This window comes from Lithobates pipiens, unplaced genomic scaffold, assembly GCF_037356315.1.
Source record: "Lithobates pipiens isolate NorthernLeopardFrog02 unplaced genomic scaffold, aLitPip1_a1.2 Scaffold_16, whole genome shotgun sequence".
NCBI classification, from domain to species: domain Eukaryota; kingdom Metazoa; phylum Chordata; class Amphibia; order Anura; family Ranidae; genus Lithobates; species Lithobates pipiens.
Window position 1 is genome coordinate 406037551 of NW_027507748.1, and position 23246 is coordinate 406060796.

General features: G+C 40.5%; 1 protein-coding gene across 1 annotated transcript in view; it reads right to left on the reverse strand.

The window, feature by feature from the left end:
• Positions 1 to 23246, reverse strand: part of KSR1 (kinase suppressor of ras 1) — a 229413-nt gene that overhangs the window by 132710 nt on the left and 73457 nt on the right. Inside the window, exon 2 of the mRNA XM_077482405.1 lies at positions 14808 to 14948. Within this exon, the coding sequence (XP_077338531.1) occupies positions 14808 to 14948 (141 nt within the window). The remainder of the gene's footprint in view (positions 1 to 14807; positions 14949 to 23246) is intronic.

A 23246-nucleotide genomic window follows, 5' to 3' on the forward strand; every position in this document is an offset into this window, starting at 1 on the left:
TTAAAAGATGAAGTTCCTCTTCATGTTCAGCTTTCTAGCAGACACCTGAAGATTTTGTGCCAATATTGACTGGTATTTGGAACTGTTCATAATACCTTGACTAAGGCCCCTGTTCCAGCTGAAGAAAAAATAGCCCCAAAACCATGATGCAGCCACCACCGTGCCTCACAGTGGGTATGGTGTTCTTTTGGTGATGTGCAGTATTGTTTTTGCGCCAAATATATCTTTTAATATTATGGCCTAAAAGTTCATCCCTGGTTTCATCAGACCATAACACATTTTCCCACATGCTTTTGGGAAACTTCAGATGTGTATTTGAAAACTGTAGGTGGCCTTGGATGTTTTTCTTGGTAAGAAAAGGCTTCCATCTTGCCACTCTACCTCCTAGTCCAGACATATAAAGAATACGGGAGATTGTTGTCACATGTACCACGCAGCCAGTTCTTGCCAGATATTCCTGCAGCTCCTTTAATGTTGCTGTAGGCCTCTTGGCAGCCTCCCTGACCAGTTTTCTTCTCGTCTTTTCATCTAATTTGGAGGGATGTCCAGTTCTTGGAAATGTCACTGTTGTGCCATATTTTCTCCACTCGATGACAGTTTTCACTGTGTTCCATGGTATATCTAATGCCTTGGAAATTCTGTGTACCCTTCTCCTGATATATTTTAACAATGTGATCCCTCTGATGCTTTGGAAGCCCTTTGTGGACCATGGCTTTTGCTGTAGAATGTGACTAATAAAATGTCAGGAAAGACCTACTAGAACAGCTGAAATTTATTTTGGGTAAATCAGAGGCACTTGCCATAAATGATGGCAGGTGTGTACTGCAGATTCGCTGCAAAATCACTTTTAATTGGCAGTGGGAGAGGTGCCCACCCCCCTCTAGTCACGCCTCGAACATCTCCACCACTTACCGGATCTGTCAGTAGCGGTGGAGAAAATCCAATGCTTTCCCCTGCTGTGCCATTGGATGACGGCAGCAATGTCAAAACGTCACTTCTGTCCAACAGCCTTAAAAAAGGGACAATTTTTTTTATAAAAAATAAATAAATAAAAAGGAAGCCTTTATTTTATTGCTTTTAAGTGTAAATGTTAGATCTTACATTAAAAGAGGCCCTGTCATGCATTTTTTTCTATTACAAGGGATGTTTGCATTCCTTGTAATAGGAATAAAAATAATCCCCAATGTTTTTTTTTTTTAAAAGGACATTGTAAAAATAAAAAAGTAAAATAAATAACAAATAAAAATGTAAAAGTGCCCCAAAAATGTAAAAGTCCGAACTTGCACGCAGAAGCGAGCACATATGCAAGTCGTGCCCACATATGAAAACGGTGTTCAAACCACACGTGAGGTATCGCCATAATTGTTAGAGAGAGAGCAAAAATGCTAGCACAAGACCTCCTCGTTAAATCAAAACTGGTAACTTGAAGAAATATTTAAACATCACCTATGGAGATTTTTAAGTGCCAATGTTTGTCGCCATTCCACAAGCGGGCACAATTTTGAAGCATGACATGCTGGGCATCAATTTACTCAGCGTAACATCTTTCACAATATAGAAACAAAATTGGGCTAACTTTACCGTGTTCTTATTTTTTAATTCAAGAAAGTGCATTCTTTCAAAGAAATTGCGTTTGTAAGACCGCTACACAGATACAGATATATATATATTTTACCATAACCATGGCACAGGAAAAATGGCCCCATCAGTCTGCATCCACCCACAGCAGGACATTCGGTCACCCGAGAATTATGACGCTTCCCCTCCTATTGAGAATGCTAGTTGCTGGGCTACCATATTAAGGAATTTGCCTTTATTTTATACAAGTCTCTGCGTCAGAACAAATACTGAGATAGCAGGTCAGACTTCTCAATGACATTACAAATTCTTTCCCACCATATGTACAGGATAAAATGGAAGCAGGGCTGCTGTTGGTGTCTAAAACTCAAAGCAGCAAAATGTATTCATTTTCCTGTTGTAGGCCCAAAATTTAGTGTAAGATATTTTATCAAATGCTACACCCAAAAAGTTAATCTGATCTGGTAGAAAACCGCATTAAATAACCTATGTTTATGTTTCAGGTGTTAGATCGCTCTAACCTACAGAAAATAGTACATTTTCGTGGGTCCAGGTATAAGGATGTTGTCTGGATGAAGAATAGCACTTGCTTTTATAACCTCTATTACATAGCAGACAGTTTAACAGGTTTCTACTATCTGACTCATATCTTGTCAGGGGACGCAAGCGGAGTTCCACCCAATATACAGTGCCTTGCAAAAGGATTCACCCCCTTGGCTTTTTACCTATTTTGTTACATTACAGCCTTTAGTTCAATGTTTTTTAATCTGAATTATATGTGATGGATCAGAATACAGTCTAAGTTGGTGAAGTAAAATTAGAAAAATATAAAACATAAAACTATTTTTTAGAAATAAAAAAAAAAAAAAAAAATTATAATTGGCATGTGCGTATGTATTCACCCCCTTTGTTATGAAGCCCATAAAAAGCTCTAGTGGAAAAAATTACCTTCAGAAGTCACATAATTAGTGAAATGTCTGCCTGTGTGCAATCTAAGTGTTACATGATCTTTCATTACATATATACACACCTTTTTGAAAGGCCCCAGAGGCTGCAACACCTGAGCAAGAGGCACCACTAACCAAACACTGCCATGAAGACCAAGGAACTCTCCAAATAAAAAGGGACAATGTTGTTGAGAAGTACAAGTCAGGGTTAGGTTATAAAAAAAAAAAAAATCCAAATCTTTGATGATCCCTAGGAGCGCCATCAAATCTATCAGAACCAAATGGAAAGAACATGGCACAACAGCAAACCTGCCAAGAGACGGACGCACACCAAAACTCACGGACCGGACAAGGAGGGCATTAATCAGAGAAGCAGCACAGAGACCTAAAGTAACTCCGGAGGAGCTGCAGAGTCCCACAGCAAAGACTGGAGTATCTGTACATAGGATGACAATAAGCCGTACGCTCCATAGAGTTGGGCTTTATGGCAGAGTGGCCAGAAGAAAGCCATTACTTTCAGCAAAAAATAAAATAAAAAAATGGCACGTTTTAAGTTTGCGAAAAGGCATGTGGGAAACTCCAAAAATGTATGGAGGAAGGTGCTCTGGTCTGATGAGACTAGAATTGAACTTTTTGACAAAGAAAACTCTATGCCTGGTGCAAGCCCAACACATCACATCACCCAAAGAACGCCATCCCTCCAGTGAAACATGGTGGTGTCAGCATCATGCTGTGGGGATGTTTTTCAGCAGTCAGAACTGAGAAACTGGTCAGAGTTGAGGGACAGATGGATAGTGCTAAATACAGGGATATTCTTGAGAAAAACCTGTACCACTCTGTGTGTGATTTGAGGCTAGCATGGAGGTTCACCTTCCAGCAGGACAATGACCCCAAACACACTTCTAAAGCAACAGTTCAGTGGTTTATGAGGAAACATGTAAATGTGTTGGAATAGCCTAGTCAAAGCCCAGACCTCGATCCAATAGAAAATCTGTGGTCAGACTTAAAGATTACTGTTCACAAGCGCAAACCATCCAACTTGAAGGAGCTGGAGCAGTTTTGCAAGGAGGAATGGGCGAAAATCCCAGTGGTAAGCTGTGGCAAGCTCATAGAGACTTATCCAAAGTGACTTGGAGCTGTGATAGTCACAAAAGGTAGCTCTACAAAGTATTGACTTTGGGGGGGTTAAATAATTATGCACATTGACTTTTTCTGTTATTTTGTCCAATTTGTTATTTGTCTAATAAAAAAAAAAAAACACATCATCAAAGTTGTGGGCATGTTCTGTAAGTTAATTGATGCAAATCCTCAAACAATCCATGTTAATTCCAGGTTGTGAGGCAACAAAACAAAAAAGGCCAGGGGGGGGGGTGAATACTTTTGCAAGGCCCTGTACATCTGGATGAAAAAGCACTTTTGGCCTACGGTAGCTTGATGATGGTAATGCAGTGGACCACTTTCTCAGCTGAAGGGTCTGAACCGGTGACTAGCATTTTGTAACGTAAAAATAATAACACCTGTTGTTTTAATAGAGTAATTATTTTTAGAAATGGCACGATGTGAATTTTGAGAGATGCAGCTGTCATATTTTTCAGACGTGCTTAAACTATAGGCAACTACCACTGCCATCTACATTTATGCTTCTCTCAGATGATTTTCATGTACCACTGCTTTTCTACCTACCTGATCCCCTAAAGTAATTAATATCCGCACTGCTATTTGGTATTTATAGCCACAGGGAATTTCAGAAAATTGATATGATTACTTTCCAGGTAATTAGGAAATCATTTTCTTCTAGAAAGATCTAGTTAATACGCGTAACTCACAGATGGTGCCAAAACATACTCACATATTGGATTCAAATGGAATAGACACTAAGTATACAAATGCATAACCATTAGTTCTATTTGCTCTTGAAAAAAAAAAAAAAAAAAAAAATTAAAAACAAGAAAATTGACTTTGTCCATGGAGAACTATGGTCAGGCAATGTAGATTCAAATATGTGCAGTAAGCAGTAAAATCAATTTTAAAATAAGCCCTCACTGACCCCATAATTACATTGGGCAAAGAATTCTCAGAGAATGAGGTCACTGCCTCGCCTCAACATCTCATCCAATCAGAATAATGCAGATTCTCTTAATGGCACCTGTGCTGAGCAGCCAACCCCCTGTGTTCAGAATGCATCAAGCCAGCCGCTCAACATGCGACTCAGAAGCGAGTTGAGATCACTAGAATAGCAGCGTCAATTTCTGTTCTTTCCATCTTCCAAGGGCATCACTTGAAGACCAGGCCTTTTCTGGCACTTTGTTTATGTGTAGCAATCAGTATTTGTTGCTAGAAAATTTCTTAGGCCTCATGCACACGAGACGCAGATGAAACCTCTGTTAAAAAAAAGCTGAAACGCGCGTTTTGCCGCGTTTGCATGCCGCGTTTAGACGCGTTTGCGTTTAAACGCGTTTATAAAGATAGCATCATGTAGACCCTCCCCAAGCTCTCAAAGCATTTTTTTTAACTATTTCTGCTATTTTGATCAGAGTGAGCAGCAGCAGCATAGAGAGCAGTTGTACACTTGCATTTGCCGTGTCACTTGCCACGGCACCTGCCACAAGTTGTGGATTGTCCACTTGCCACGTCACTTGCCACAAGTTGGGGATTGTCCACTTGCCACATCACCTGCCACGTCACCTGCCACAAATTGTGGATTGTCCACTTGCCACGTCACTTGCCACATCACCTGCCACGTCACTTGCCACGAGATGTGGCTTGTCCACTTTCCACGTCATCTGCCATGCCACCTGCCACAAGCTGTGGATTGTCCACTTGCCACGTCACCAGCCACATCACCTGCCACAAGTTGTGGATTGTCTACTTGCCGCGTCACTTGCCACATCACCTGCCACGTCACTTGCCACGTCACCTGCCACAAGTTGTGGATTGTTCACCTGCCACGTCACCTGCCACGTCACCTGCCACAAGTTGTGGATTGTCCACTTGCCACGTCACTTGCCACAAGCTGTGGATTGTCCACTTGCCACATCACTTGCCACGTCACCTGCCACGTCACTTGCCACGTCACCTGCCACGTCACCTGCCACAAGTTTTGTATTGTCCACTTGCCACGTCAGCTGCCACGTCACTTGCCACGAGATGTGGATTGTCCACTTTCCACGTCATCTGCCATGCCACCTGCCACAAGCTGTGGATTGTCCACTTGCCACGTCACCAGCCACATCACCTGCCACAAGTTGTGGATTGTCCACTTGCCACGTGACTTGCCACATCACCTGCCACGTCACTTGCCACATCACCTGCCACAAGTTGTGGATTGTCTACTTGCCGCGTCACTTGCCACTTCACCTGCCACGTCACTTGCCACGTCACCTGCCACAAGTTGTGGATTGTTCACTTGCCACGTCACCTGCCACGTAACCTGCCACAAGTTGTGGATTGTCCACTTGCCACGTCACTTGCCACAAGTTGTGGATTGTCCACTTGCCACGTGACTTGCCACATCACCTGCCACGTCACTTGCCATGTCACCTGCCACAAGTTTTGGATTGTCCACTTGCCACGTCAGCTGCCACGTCACTTGCCACATCACCTGCCACGTCACCTGCCACAAGTTGTGGATTGTCCACTTGCCATGTCACTTGCCACGTCAGCTGCCACGTTACTTGCCACGTCAGCTGCCACGTCACTTGCCACAAGATGTGGATTGTGCACTTTCCACGTCACCTGCCATGCCATCTGCCACAAGTTGTGGATTGTCCACTTACCACGTCACCAGCCACATCACCTGCCACAAGTTGTGGATTGTCCACTTGCCACGTCCCTTGCCACATCACTTGCCACATCACCTGCCACAAGTTGTGGATTGTCCACTTGCCACGTCACCTGACACAAGTTGTGGATTGTTCACTCGCCACGTCACTTGCCACATCCCCTGCCACAAGTGGATTGTCCACTTGCCACATCACTTGCCACATCACCTGCCACAAGTTGTGGATTGTCCACTTGCCACGTCACCTGACACAAGTTGTGGATTGTCCACTCGCCACGTCACTTGCCACATCACCTGCCACAAGTGGATTGTCCACTTGCCACGTCACTTGCCACGTCCCCTGCCACAAGTGGATTGTCCACTTGCCACGTTACCTGCCACAAGTTATGGATTGTCCACTTGCCACGTCACATGCCAGTCACCTGCCACAAGTTGTTGATTTTCCACTTGCCACGTCACCTGCCAAGTCACTTGCCGCGTCACCTGCCAGGTCACTTGCCACATCACCTGCCGCAAGTTGTCTATTGTCCACTTGCCACGTCACATGCCAGTCACCTGCCACAAGTTGTTGATTTTCCACTTGCCACGTCACCTGCCAAGTCACTTGCCGCGTCATCTGCCAGGTCACTTGCCACGTCACCTGCCACAAGTTGTCTATTGTCCACTTTCCACGTCACTTGCCACTTCACCTGCCACATCACTTGCCACAAGTTGTGGATTGTCCACTTGCCACATCACTTGCCACCTGCCATGTCACTTGCCACAAGTTGTGGATTGTCCACTTGCCACGTCACTTGCCACAAGTTGTGGATTGTCCACTTGCAATTGCAATTGTTTAAAATATTTTTCTAATGGTTTTTCATCATTTGCAATCATTTTTGAGATTTTTAATGTAAAAAAAAGGTCACCTTTAAAAACGCATATAAACGCAAACGCGGCTAAACGCGGTAGCGGCGTTTTGCCGCGTTTTGCGTCTGAAACGCAGAAATTTTTGTTTCTGAACGCATTTTTTTGCTTCTGGAAAAACGAGATTAAACGCAACTGCATATAAACGGAAAAAAACGAGACTGTGTGCATGGACACATAGGATAACATTGAATGAGTTCAGGTGCAGTTGAAAAAACTGTCCAACTGCATCTGAACGCGCGTTTAACTGCATCTCGTGTGCATGAGGCCTTAGAATCCCCAAACATTCTAGATTTTTTTTTTTAATACAGAGGCCCTAGAGACTAAATTGTTGGGTGTTGCTATTTTTTGTTACATGGCATTAGTGCAGCGGTTTTTCAAACACTATTTTTTTAATTCTAATGCAATCAAACACAATGCATAAACCAATTTTTGGTCAAATATAAAAAGGTGATGTTATGCCGAGTAAATAGATACCAAACATGTCATGTTTTAAAATTGTGCACATCTGTGCAACCACAACAAATTACGTACATTTTCTATCCATAGGCGAAGCTTTAAAAGCCTTTACAGGTTACCACTTTAGAATTACACAGGTGGTCCGTTACTAGAATTACTGCCCATGATTTGACGTTCATGGGGATACCTCTTGCGTGGAACAAGATAGTGGTTTGCGTGTGCCCGGGACTGATACATTCCCTCCTGCTGCTTATAAAAGCAGCTAGTTACCCTGCAGCCGCAGGCACCATCCCAGTATAACCACTTGAAGACTTACCCGTACATCACTCGCCATCAAGTGGATATGCAAAAATACATTGGTACAAGGTGGACCAATGGAACCATGAAGAAAGCATTCAAACCTGGCTTTCTCTTTAATACTGGCCCTTGAAGCAGCCTTTGCTCATCTTTTTTTTCCTATGCCATCGCTCTAATTTCTCCTCACCTTCTGGTGACACCTTGAAATTAAATGTAGATCACCCCTTCAAGGCCACAAAAGGAAACGTAGCACGAGGTTCTATCGCTTCCCCACTCTATCCAAAATCCTTTTTTTGTAGTCCAATGAGCTGTTGGCTGGGACATTATCCGCTATTTGTAGCTTCCACGAGCAGCTTCCTGCAGGGAATGACCCTTACCGTAGCTTATTGGACTACAAAAAACGGGAGTTCCGAGTTTGATGGGCACTTGAGCTCATCTCTACTGAGCAGGAGGACATGACTGAGTCCTATTTGTTTTTCTATATCTCCTAAATCTGTCTACCTTTAGGCTATCCCTGAACACTCACCTCTTCAGGGAAGCCTATCCTTCCCTCTACCCAACTACTGAAATTAGAACTCGAACCTCTGAATGTGCCACAGATTCATGTTGGCAGATCTACACTGGACAGAGGTTTCAGAACTCGTACTTCTCAGCATAATATATGCCCGTCAATTAACCCTGTATGGCCAGCCTAAAATTCTTCAGGCACAATATAGATTTTCCTTTACAAAACAATAACTAGGCAAATATGATTTTTTTTTTTTTTAAACCTTACCTCTTGGTCAGTTTGTTCACTGCAATTTACTGACTAGAATAATGAAATCATTCTGATGTTACCACCAGGGGTTCTCCATGCATGCCTATTACAGCAATAACAAAATATGTCTCTCTTTTCACTCAAATCACTGTACAAGTCAAGAACACAATGGATACAGGCAGCCAAAATAGCTTTCACATTTGCCTTCCTTGGCTCTGTTTTCTCAATGTCACATCTTATCAAGAACACACCCCTACAAAAGATCTCTCTACAGATAAAACTGCATAATTTTGTGGGTGCTGTGCGATCTAGAATGAGGAGTACAGCATTCACTAATTACTGTAAAACCCAATAAAAAAACAAAACAAAAAAAAACACAGGAATATTGTGCAATTAAATTTCATTTTATTACTAAAGCTCTAGAATTTGACAATGGTGTATGTGGAGTCTAATTAAATAACGGTTCTCTGTGTGTAATATATATATATATATATATATATATATATATATATATATATATATACACACACATATATACATATATACATACATACACATACACACACACACACACACACACTATATATATATATATATTATATATATTACACCATTGCAGGATATTACATTCAAACCAGCTTGTTTTGGAAACCATCATATACTGTTTAGAGTAGTCTGTAAGAATAGAAATAGGAGCGCTACCTTTGCTTTGCCGACTTTATAAGGTCTAGAACCATCTTATGTTACCCTTGCTTCACTACTAAAAGCAGACCTTGCACTTAAATGCAAAAAAGTAAAAAAATCTAATAAAAAAAACACGTTGAAATAAAAAAACTGAACAACAATACATGTACTCTCCACGTTCATGAAATTACGTTCATTTCATAATTGAATGTTAAAAGCAAATGTAACTTTGAAGCATTTTGCAACGACATTATTCAAGTCATTGAATGTATTGAGAATTTTCCTATGAATATTTATACGAAGCTTTGTTTGTAGATCTATTGTGTAGTAAACTGTATATAGCCACTGCTAGTGAAAGTGATGATTGTGACCAAATAGAACCACAAAGCCGTAGTGTTCACCAATCCAACCAAAAAAATTTAATCTTCCCCCCATCCAATTACACAAGCATCATAGGTGATTCATTTGAACCAACGCTAGTCAAATGCTTGCTTGTGTTAGAAGAAAATGGGAAAGAGTAACCCTAGCACATAAGTAAACGATCACCTTGTAAAACAACCCAATCAGTTAAGGACTAGCCGCTGCAGTTGTATTGCGGCAGATTGGCTCTCCTGGGCAAATCGCCGTAGCTGTACATCGGCTGCTTTCAGAGCTCTAGGGTGCACGTGCTGAGCCAATACGTGTGCCCGGCGGGCCGTGATGCACCCGCAATGTCTGAGAGAGACAGAACAGAGATAGTCAATGTAAACAGACAGATATCCATTCTGTCAGGCGAGAGGAGACAGATCTGCTTTTCATACTGATTATTAACAGCGAATGTTCTCCTCCAAGCAGTCCCATCTCCCCCACAGTAAGAAACATTCCCTAGGACACACATTTAACCCCTTGATCGCCCCCTAGTGCTAAACCCTTCCCTGCCAACGACATTTATACAGTAATCAGTGGCTATTTTTAGCTCCGATTGCTAAAAATTGCTGATCACTACAGTAATACCTTGGATTGAGAGTATTGCAGTTATACAAGCATTTCACAGTAGGAGCTATTTACTCGGTTTGTGAGCGTTATCTCGCAAAATGAGCAGGATTCAAGCCTCTGAGATTTGCAGTACTGCATTTGACCAGAGGGGCGGAGGCGCCAGTGACTATCAGATGCACTCAAAGCCATTCGGAAACACTCCGCTCCTAAGTGTTTACGAGCCTCTCCGAGTGGTTTCTGAGTGTCTCCAGCGCCTCCCACCTCTGATCACATGTGGTACTGCATACAACAGAAGTGTGAATTGTGGAACGAATTATCTGAGTTTCCATTGACTTCTATGGGGAAACTTGCTGTATTAGTAAAAAATAAAAAAATAAAAATTCATAATAAAAATGCCATAAATCTATCCCCTATTTTGTAGACGCTATAACTTTTGCGCAAACGAATCAATGTATGCTTATTGCGTTTTTTTTTTTTTGTTTTTTTTAAACAAAAATATGTAGAAGAATACATGTCGGCCTAAACTGAGGAAGAAATTTTGTTTTTGTTTAAAAAAAAAAATTCCTGAAATTTATTATAGCAAAAAGTAAGCAATACTGTTTTTTGTTTCAAAATTGTTGGTCTTTTTTGTTCATAGCGCAAAAAATAAAAACCCCAGAGGTGATCAAATATCACCAAAAGAAAGCTCTATTTGTGGGGGAAAAAAAGAAGGACATACATTTTGTTTAGGTGCAATGTCGCACACCCGCGCAATTGCCAGTTAAAGCGATGCAGAGCCATATCGCAAAAAAAGACTTGAAGTGGGCAAATCCTTTGGGTCCTTGGGTGGTTAAATAGAAATGAAAGGCAAAACGTGTATGTATATATTTTTTGTGTGTGTTCACACCCTCTGTTCTCAGCTGCATAAGGAGCTCAGAGAGCTGGGGGAGGGAAAACAGCAGCATACTGGTCTTCTCACAGAATAGTGCAGGGTGGGGGCAGTTCAGCAGAAGTCTAATCAGTGAAGGAAGGCAGAGTTCACAGCTAGAAAACTGACCTCACGACTAGTGTGTTCAGTTTTTATTAGGAAAGTAGAGGGACTGGCAGAAACACCAACTAGTTCACAAAAAGGAAACAATACAAAGAGAACAGGATACTTTTTCATACAAGTACATGGTACAGCAGGCTCGTATCAGAATATGAAATTCTGGTTTGATATATTCTTTAAACTTTTTATTGTAACTAAAATAAAATCATTGCACTCTAAAATGGAAGAAGGTGCACAGGCACATCAATAATGTGTGTAGTCCAATGAACATATAAATTCTCTGTATCCTGTTTGGCCTTTGCACGTGTGCAAGCCTATTATGCAGCTGACAGATGCAATGGAGCCAAAGATCCAGTGCCTGTAAAACCTGGTGCAGAGCCAGGAAACCAGAGTGTGCTGGCTCAGCCCAAGAGACACTGGAAGATGTAAACATGTCATAAGGAGCATGGACGAGGCTGGCTGCACTTATGGCTGTCAAGAGCTTCACAAGGCTTCCGTTGAAGGAACAAACACCGGCCACTATGGAGTATGTCTGGTGTCCCCAGGTTGCCATGACAATGCGTTTCAGGGTCTTTTACCCTTTTTTTTTACCCAATTCTGACTTGAAAAAGGGCGACATGCCCTGAAACGTGTTGTCACGGCAACCACATCAATCAGGATACAGAAAACAGCTCTCTTCATCGGATTACACATTATCGATATGCCAGTGTGCTGTCCTCCAAATATAAAAGCAACGATTTTATTATTTTTTAATTTTAGATAAAATATAAAGTTTAACTGCACTTCGCTTGTCTTTTCAGTTTGTCCACCACTCATGAATAATTGGGCGCTGCAAGTTGCCCAACTACCTAGTTATTACTACTGTGACTTTTAGACTTACTAGCGAGGAGCCCATCTGATGTGAGCTTTTTAGTGCAACATTACAGTTTTTTTTGTTTATCTTTTGTATGCGATTGCTTGTGTTATAGCATCTTTTCCAGGTTTTAATAAAAAAAATAAAAAAAGACACAGTGGGGGAGATTTACTAAGACTGAAGCACACAGAATCTGGGAGCAGCTGTGCATAGCAACCAATCAATTAAGCTTTGACAATAAAGCCAGAAGCAGATTGGTTACTGTGCATAGCTGCACCAGATTCTATGTGCACCAGTTTTAGTAAATCTTCCCCAATACGTGAATGCAATCAGAATGTATAAAAACCAAAGCATAGAATGCTGTAAGACAGAAAATCTATTTTGCTTCTAGAGAACAGATTGCACAGAACATGTAGTATCCAGTGCAGAACATACAGCAACATCAGCGGGCAAGGCATGCATGGGGGAGGAGAGAGTGTTAAGCAGCACCAAAGTGATAATTAATTCCCACAATCTGCAGAGGGAAGGACCGAATATATGCTTTTATAGTCTTACAGCCAAAGCACATGTATAAATTCTAAACTAGACCAAAAATATCTCTTCTAACTGAAGTTATATACTTTACCATACATGCATCAGTAAAAGTGCAGTTACAATAGCACAAGGTTCACAAATCCACATTAAAGCGGTAACAAATGATGCGTTAAAACCCAGAAACATCTGATTTTATTCATTTAATGTAAATTATTCTTTGATCTTTTGCCATGAATTAAACAGCCCCTAAATACTTCAGTTTCCATTGATGCTTGCATAAAGGTCAGTGATATTAGCAAAAAGGCACATAAAACTGGGTTGTTTCAGTATTTTTTATTTTTTCACTTGCCGGTTTCTTACCTTAAGCACGTGCCAGCTAGTTCTAAGAGGCAGTAATATAATGGCCTCCCGTGATCGCGCCCCACTGCGGGGCACGGGCAGCGCACTCTCATCACAGTGTCCTCAGGACACTGCTGATCACAGATTTAAGCCGCGTACACAAGATCAGATTTTCAGATGACCGGTCATGCATTTTTTTGTTGCGTGCTAGTTTCATGTTGAAAGTGAAGAGGTTACTCTCCATACGAAAATTTTCGTACGACAGAATACAACTTCAGGAGTGATGTAATGTGTTGAATAGTTTTGTATGTATTCTTTTTCGTTTCTGAGCACTTGTAGTCTTGCTCTTTAGATTTTTTTCAGATGAAAACCAATTAAATGAAACAAAATTAAACAAAAAGTCGGACGCCGAGTTCACGTACGGCAAACATTTTATAGTCTGCACATTCAGCTTTTGTCGGACGAAAAATCGGAATCAGCTGTCGAAAACACCAACGATCTGAAAATCAGCAGATTGTTCGGATGAAATTTTATGATTTTCGTATGGGGTGTACGGGCCTTAAAGGTAAAGAGCCAATTAGCGTCTCTTTACCACATGATTAGCTGCGTCCAATCACAGCTGATCATGGATGTAAATGGAAGCTGGTTTGCGGCACTCCTTTCCCCATGCTGACAGCATAAGGAGAGAAGAGAGCCAAAAACTGGCTTGTGTATAAAAGATATGTACCCTGGTAAGCAGGGCACTGCTCATCAATGCAGTCTCAACAGTGCTGCCAACAGTGCCCACCAGTGTGGCCATAGGCTCCTGCTACTTTTAATCATAGCCTGTGAGCCAATGACAAGAGAGAAGGGGCGGAGCTGAACTACGCTTCCTGTGTGAATGGACACAGAGCAGCGGCTCGGGAGTGAGCCTGCATAGGTGCCCCTATAGCAAGCAGGGGACCCAAAAGGAAGAGAAGAGGATCGGGCTGCTCTGATGCCTTGTGCGTCTGTCTAGCTCTTCCATTCTTACTGCAACAACAGAGCCCTTGTGGGTGGACAATCCCTCCTATAGATACAGCCATGCTGACAAGTGCTCTAAACGTGGAATTATGCAAGTAAATTTGGCTGCCAAATTAAAGTTGTTTTAATACTGAACTTCGTGGCACCCCCTTGTGTTTTTCTACTGTATGCCAGAGATAGAGTCCTGTGTCTAGGGGGAGCCGCTTATCCGTGTGCTGCATTGTTTTTATAATGGATTCCGTTAACAATTATGGACTTATTATGCCTTTAAAATATATGGACTTCATATATGGATTGCACCATAGATCTGTAAAAAAAAAAAAAAAAAAAGAAGAGAGAATATAATATTATATATATATATATATATATATATATATATATATATATATATATATATATATATATTGTACTATTGGATCATTAAACTGGGGTGGCTTGTACCTACCCCTTTTCTTCTTACCAAAAAAAAAATCAATAACAAACGATCGAAACGAAAATCACAAAAAGCTTTCAATGGTATATTTAGAAGACCAAAAGGCAACAAATAAAAGAAGTTCATAAGGTTTACATATACATTAATTCAACAAAGTATAAAGCAAACGTCTACTCGAGCATTGTGTGTGTGTACTGAGTATTTTGCACCTACAACAGAGAAAACGGTAACTTACCTGCACAATGTCGCTTCTTACTCCAACTGTGTGCAGCCAATCACTGACTCTAGGATAGCCATTCAGCATCGCTGTTCTTTCAGTCTTAGGCACATTAAGTTTGCACTGAAGCTGTTTGCTGATGTAGTTCATCAATTTTGCCTGTAAAATGTAAGAAGTATGTTACTAAATTGCATCATAAATAAATAAACAAAGGAAGCTAAACAGAACACACAGCTTTCAGTATACGTAATGATGTTCCAAAGAAAGGAAAATGTGGTTACCGTATTTAATCGGCGTATATCACACTTAAGCTGCCCATACATTATACAATTTTCTTATTCAATTTCCTTTAGATTTACCTTCAACTGTGTAGTGGAAGGGCCTGCCTGATTACACACAAACTGAAAGTGTTTACATTATATTGTTTTGGTAAATCTAAAGGAAATCTACAGAAGAAAATTGTATAATGTATGGCCAGCCTTAGGTATATAACATGCACAATCATTTTAGGAAGGAAGTTTCAGGAAAAAAAAAACAAAAAAAAAAAACTTAAATTTGAAATAAGGAACTTTGAAGCAAAATAAGTGCCTATCTGCAGCCACACAAGTGCCATTAATGCAGCTTGATCAGTCCATATCAATGCAGCCTCACCATTGCCATCAGTGCAGTCTGATCGATGCCCATCTGCAGCCTAGAGGGGACAGGGAAGGGGCGGGACGAGTGCCGACAGATTACATACAGTGACAATCTCATATGATAGACAGAACACTGGTCCAATGGCTTCCCAGGAGATGGGATTTCCTAATATACCGGCCGCAATGGTAAACATGAGATTCTCGCTGTATGTAATCTGACGGCGCTGGTCCCTCCCCACTCCCTGTGCCCTCTGAGGCGGCTAAAATTGAAGTATTGGCATATAACAAGCACATGCTAGTTGCACCCGATTTTCAGGGTGAAAAAGTGCGTGTTTTTTATACGCCAATAAATACAGTAATTAAAGCAGATGTTCATGCAAAACTTTTTTTTTTCTAAAAGCTTTTACCAGGGATAAAAGCTCTGCTGAGAGCTTCCCGATTCTGTGTGGAGTGCTTTCTTTTGTGTACTACGAGGAAAAAACAAAAAACAAACCAAGTGCTCTGTGCCCCCAGCCCACCCTTTTTGGAAGCCGATTAGAGCTTCAGGCACTAATCATGTGCTTCCAAAAATAAAAAAACCCCATTGAAATCCATGTGTCCAGTGCCCTACATGTAGAGATGGGATGGGCCTCCGCTGATTGCGCTTTGTTTTTATGATACATACTAAGACCAACTGCCATGCATTTTCTTTTATTCCTCTCACTAAAGGACTGCTCCTCTTGTTGACTTACTTTTGAAAAATGTAGCCGTCTGTACTGAATATATCATCAGAAAAAATGAGCTCACAAATGTAGTTTCCCCAACATTTCGAAATGACAGCTAATGCATTTCTGTGCTTTTAAATGTAGACACTCTCACATGCATATACTGCTGAGCGTATACATAGGAAAACAATGAGGAATTATCTGCTAAATTTGTTTGCACTACATACACCATTCAATTATGGTACTTGCCAACCTGTCAGATCCCTAGTACATGCATAAAAAAACAAAAAAAACAAAAAAAATTATAATTATATATATATATATATATATATATATATATATATATATATATATATATATATATACACACACACACACACACATATATATATTCATATTCAACTGTTTCCATTCTAAGCCTAGACAAATCTCAGGCGCTAAACTACTTAACAGAAACTTATATGTATAAAAGAATGTGGGATTTTTGGAGGGGCGAGAAAAAAAAAAAAACTCAAAAAAATTATATAAAAAATGTTATTACAATTGTATTAATTTTACTTATAAAAAAACCTCATTAAAAGTATATATTCACAGCAAGCAGTCTGTGTCATGATTTCTTAGCGGCAACAATTACGTTATTTCCCAACATGTTTTGCCCGTACCTGGCTTCTTCAGGAAAATACAAAGCAAAAGCTTAGGTCGTTCACTTAAGACTTAACTTTCACAAAGAAGAAGTCAATATTGCATTCCAGTATGCCCTTTAAAGTGTTTGTTACCCCAACTTTTCATATCCCTGATGTGCAATGATTTTTTTTTTTTTAGCTGCAATAAAAAGGTTTAAAGAATAGGTCAACCCAGAATTTCATATTCTTGGTATATGCCTTCTGTACCATGTACGAAAAAGTATTGTCTTCTCTTTGTATTACTTCCTTTGTGTGAAATCCCTGGTGTTCCTGACAGTCATTCTGCTTTCCTATTAAAAACTGACCACACTGTGGTCAGTTCTCTAGCTGTGTTGGGAACTCAGCCCGCTCTTCTTCAATGATCAGGCTTGTCCTGACATGACCCACCTGCACAGCCATTCACTGGGAAGCTCTGCTGCTTCTCCTCCCCCCAGCTCCTATGCAGCTGAGAATAGAGGGAACAGGGGGGGGGGGGTGATCACTTATGAAAAAAATGGGGGGGGTATTTATAATTTTTTTAAACCTATGCACATATGTTTTGTCTTTCATTTCCATCTTAAACTGGGTTGGTTATTTTATGACGTGATCGTTTATAATAAATGATGAGGGGCCAAAAGGTGGTAGCCTAGTGGGTGGTCATTTGATGACCGTAGGAGAGACAGAGGGCCAAGATAAAGAGATATAGTTATACCAACATCAGGTGGCACCAAACTGGTGTACACAGTCTTGGACCTCACACCTGCAAAAGCAAGTAAGCAATGGAAGCTTCTGCAATTCTTGCTTGGTGCGTTTCTGAAAATAAAATAAAAAATTTAAAAAAAGTGTAGCTCTAGTACCTACACATCATTAGAAGACGTGGGAGTTCTACATTATATTGTCCACTTTAGCATTATTCAACCAACCTGACCCATCTCAAGCAACACGTTTTTATGGATCCCTATGGATCCTTATTTTATCAAAGCAAAAACAAACACTGCACACCTGAGCCAATCCTAGTAAGGATGTGTACATGTGAAAGCCCCAGCGTTTCACCCCGCCCACCAGGGCTTAATTATAGGTTAATAAATATATATTAATTATAGAGGTTAATAAATGTCTATTTTAGTTAAAATTTTTAGCACTGTTCTTTATAATCAATATTACCCACTGTGCCTTGTTTGGGAAGAAGGAGGGAATGCTCAAAAAAAAGTAAAAAAATGAATACGACCTCTGAAGCCTTAATCACACTGGGAATTGCATACATGCATTTATTGAATATTTATAAATGCATATTAATACATGTAATGATCTTAAATGGTATAAATTTGTATTTATCAGCATTTATGTGTCATGGGGCTGTACAACATAAAATTCAAGGCTAATTTTCGGACCTGGGTGCCGCAGATGTTGCATACAGCATCCCATAAATATTGTGTGTTTACGCAAATAGGTTAGCATTTTGAAGGTCGAGACTGGAGCCGGAAACACATTGTCTCCTCACTGCCTGTCAAATACCCTGTGAAAAGTAGGTGAACTAAGAAAGACGTTGCTCAAACTGACCCATTATAGTCACAGTGTATGGCCTCAGCCACGCTCCAACGCGTTTCGCCCCACCCACATCCATGCCCAAGCCCCGGTGGGTGAGGCGAAACTCCAGTAGCGTGGCTGGAGTAGCACCAGCTAAGGGTCAGTTTGAGCAGCGCCTTTCCCTCAGTTCGCTAACACTTCTGAATTGGTGCATTCGGGTGCCTGGCAGGGAGATCCTGAAGCCTCCAGCTTGGGGCAGCGCTACAAGTCTTGTGACCACCCTCTGAAAAGTGATTCAATGTGGACCAGTTTTTAGAGGGGCAGCAACAATAGCCACATCTATGAACAAACACGTACATTTAACCCAGTAAAGCAACAAGCCCAAACAAAAATAAGGGCAAACCTAAAAGTTCCCAGAAGATCAAACTATGCGATTAGAATTTCCATAGAAAAGGAAAAAACGGTTTCTGTGCCCTTCATGAAGTAAAATGCGTGAGGACAAATCCTAGATAAAATCTAAAAAGGGGTTTATGGGCCATTACTCAGACTCCCAGTAATGTCAGCTATCAAAAAAGTATATCAGATTCAAGCAGCATTGTTTAAATAACCTAAAGGCTTTACCCAAAGTACACATATCTAGCGACCCAACAGGTTGGACTGCATATTTAATGTGCAAGTCATTCATGTGAACTGAACATCCTCCAAATGTGAGGAGAGAGGTAGGAGCACCTCTAGGCATAGCCTTATAAATATTTCAAAGGCTTTAAATGGATATCTAAACTTTTTTCAGTTTTGGATTGAGTGGAGATGGAGTAGAGCACCTGTCAGTTATTTTTAATTCAATCTTATTTTATTCAGAAGAAAAGTTCAGAAAGGGAAGTTAAACATTACAGACAATAACAAGATACACCAACAATATGATTCGTATGGGTCTGGACAAAAACATGTCCATGGTACAGATAAATGGATTGAAAGCATGTATAGAGACCCTACCCGGAAACCGTTAATGATAACAATCCTTGTTTGGGGGAGAAGGGGAGAAGGGAAAGAAATATATATATATATATATATATATATATATATATATATATATATATATATATATATATATATATATATATATATATATATATATATATATATATATATATATATATATATATATATATATATATATATATATATATATATATATATATATATATACATACATACACACATATATACATACATACATACATACATACATACATACATATAGAATAAAATAAATAAAGCATATAAGCTAAAGAACCTTTCGTCCTCAGCTCAGCCAGGGGGAATCAAAGCTGACCCCCGCGCAGAGCTCCAGACGAAAGTATATAAAAATCTGTAGGAAAAATATTACATAGGGTTCTTACAACAATTCAGGAACACTAGATAAGTCAAAGCCATGGTATATTAGCTAGATGTATTCCTAGGGGTGTATGGAAATATATAGAAAAGAAAAAGAATCAGGGACATATAAGAGGGGGCCTAAAGAAAGGGGACGAAAATCACTCCATCATGGTCCCAGGGCGACGCCGTTCAGGCCCTGTTCAGCCCAGGAGATAAACTCAGAGGAATATCGGAACATGGACCATGGATGTCCAGGTCCCTTATGCGGTCCACCTCCGTAGCCCAGTCCCCCAGGGAAGGCATGACCGTCGATCTCCAGTGACGGGGGATCACTACCCTGGCTGCCGCCAGAAAGTGTCGTAAAATATCTTTTTTCATGGATTTGAATGTACCAGGGAGTATAGATAAGAGAGCCACCTCAGGTGAGGGGTGTAGAGAGGTCGCCATCAGCTTGCAGTAAAGTTTGAATATCTGTTGCCAATACCTTTGTACCAGAGGGCATTCCCACCATATGTGGAGCATGGTTCCCCGGGAGCCAAGACACCGCCAGCAGGTATCTGGTACTCCCGGGTTGAAATGGTTTACACAGTAGATGGGCATCTGTACCATCTCGTTACCAGTTTAAATCCCTTTTCCTGGGTCTTAGTGGCAAGGGATATTTTGTGCGTTATGATAAAGCATTTCTGCCAGTCAATAGGAGAGATAGGGTGTTGTAGTTCTGTCTCCCAGGCCGCCGTAAATGGAGGGAGGTCAGGGGAGGAGATATTGAGCAAAAGGGAGTAAAGTTGAGATACCACATGCGTTGGGGGTTCTGCCTGCAAGAGCAGTTTCTCAAACCCTGTCGGTTCAGCAAGGATATCTGGAATGGACGGGAAAGTCCGGATATAGGAGGTGGTCTGTTGTCTCTGCATCCACTGCATGGGATGTCGGGAGGTCAGCCTGGTAGGGGTATCTGTCCTTAAAGTGGGATCTGCCCGAAGGACTTGGGTAAGTCTCCTATGGTCATCTCTTTGCCATGGTCCGAATTTTGATACACCCATAGCTGGAGGAAAGGCCGGGGTCCCAAAAAAGGGAGTCATAGGCCCCATATATTTTGATAAGCCCCTTTTGGTCAGCATATGGTCCCAAATCTGGATTGTGTGACGAGTAAGGTCATTGAGGGGGCCCGACCCCCCCCCCCCCGGACCGTGGGCAAGGTCCATGGGAGGGCGGAGAGGTCTATTGGGTTCATATAACTTTCCAATTGAACCCAAAGCTTGGTGGAAGAGTGATGGAACCAATCTAGTATGCGCGTGAGCACTGCTGCTTCCTGTCCGTTATTTTTGCTGTCTGTACCCCCATTAGGGAGATTCAATATCTCTGTCATGTTTACTATGCTTACTGTTATCACTGAGAGCTCAGACTTTGAAATGTCACCAGAACAGAAATCTTCCAATGGGGATACTAGTTCCCGATTGTCACTAGTGGTGACAATCAAGAATTCTGTCGCATTGGAGGGATTTTCTTACTTCCCGTTTTGGTTATGGGACAGGAAGTGAAGAGAAATCTCACCAATGGGACACGGGGGGGAAACACAACTCACAAGGGTTATAACGTATGTATGTATGTATGTATGTATGTATGTATAATATGTTTGGGGGTTCTAAGTAATTTTCTAGCAAAAAACAATGACCAACTTGAAACCAAAATGTCAGAAAAAGGTTTAGTTACACACAAAATTGTTTCAATGTTTATACTTAAGTTCAACTGATAAAGAATGTTTTGATTCTTGGCAGACTGCCTGGTTTTTCTCTTCCTTTCTTTTGAAGGCTGTGGCTTAGGAAGAGCAGAGAGAATTCTTTGCATAGAAAGAATTGTGAAACACTTTAATCAAGATAACGATTCTTGACGATCAAGTGTGCAGCTCTACCTATAGGCAAGCCATATTATAGGCTTACCTATTGATGAAAGTCAATAAAGGAAGCTTACTTCCTCTTTAAAGTAACTGATTGAGTTACAATTGTGCTCACAGTTGCACTAATATTTGAACTCAGTCTGATAGACCTTTATTGCTGCATATATGTTACATACATGCTACAGGAAAAATACACCATTATGACCACTAGAGGAGGCCAACGATCACAGGATATACATATTCATTTACTAGGTTTCTCAGCTCCATCTAGTAGCCACAATGCAGTATATTTCTGCTTTATTCTGTATGAATTAAAAAAATTCACCCTAGAGAAAAAAATAGCTTATTCAATTTTTCCCTTATTCGCACAAAAGATACATACATGCACAGACTAACTAAAACTATTTTTTTATAATAAAAAAAAATAAAAAATAAAATTATATGTGTGTGTGTGTGTGTGTGTGTGTGTGTGTGTGTGTATACATACATACATACATATATTTTTTTTCACACACACATACAGAATACAGTTCGATCACTAGTTTTCTCAGACTGAAAAACACTGGTAGTTAGTTCCAGATACAATTCTTCTGCTAAGATGCATGTTTTAGTATCTGCAGTCCCTTAATTTACGCCTTCTCCCTACATTTTTACTAAAAAGGTCTCTATGGAAACAAAGCTTTTGTTTAGTATAAACCATTAATGCCCTACACAAAAATAAATTGGAGCTTTTCTATAAATAATGGCAAGCTAAAACCCAGATGCACATTAACTACTTGGAAAAACTCCATTTAGGTCTAATAGAAAAAAAAAAAAAAAAAAAAAAAAGACTGCAGAAGGTTATTTTTGACCTTCTTCTGACTGTAATAAAAATGATGGGCAGTTAAATCGGAACTTTACCCATAACAGTTTGAGAACAATTAAACATTTTTTAAATGAAAGAACATACATTCCACACTAATAAAACAATAGTGCAGCTCTCTAGTGCTCACAAATTACATGCAATTATACATCAATAGTCCATAAAGTGAAAAAAAAGCAAATAAGTGATCAAAGCAAAGTCCATAAAAATCAACAAAGATTTTAGTGATCCAACCGCCATGATGCATGTAAAGTTCAGAAAAACCAACAAAGATTTTAGTGATCCCACTACTGTGATGGAAGCAAGAGTCTCCAAAGAAGCCTGGTGACACCCTTTACTCTCATGCAAAGAATATGACTCCCTGCTAAGAGTGGTTAACAAGCACACTTTTTAACATTCCAGCATCTCACAGGGTCCTTCAAAGAGTGGAGATCCAAACTCCAGTACCCAGGTAATAAAGCACGTACACCAATTCCAGAGCAGTAACAAGCCACATATAAATGAAAATCCTCCAATTGTGTAATATTGCTGAAAACGAATTTAACTTTAACAATGAAATTTCACTCACATGCCATCAGATAACATAAATCATAAGTACAGCATGCTGAACGCCAGCAGATAGAGTTTTCCAACAACAAAGATGGCCAACGTGCGGCTGCTCATGCGTGGGGGCGTGTGTACTTGGCTTCGTCCTAAGCGTTTTGTCACATTTAACGCTACAGGTCATTACCTCCCCTGGGTGTCCTTCATTGTCAAGTTCAAAAGTTGGGAGGTACGTGCACAGGGGCTAATCGCC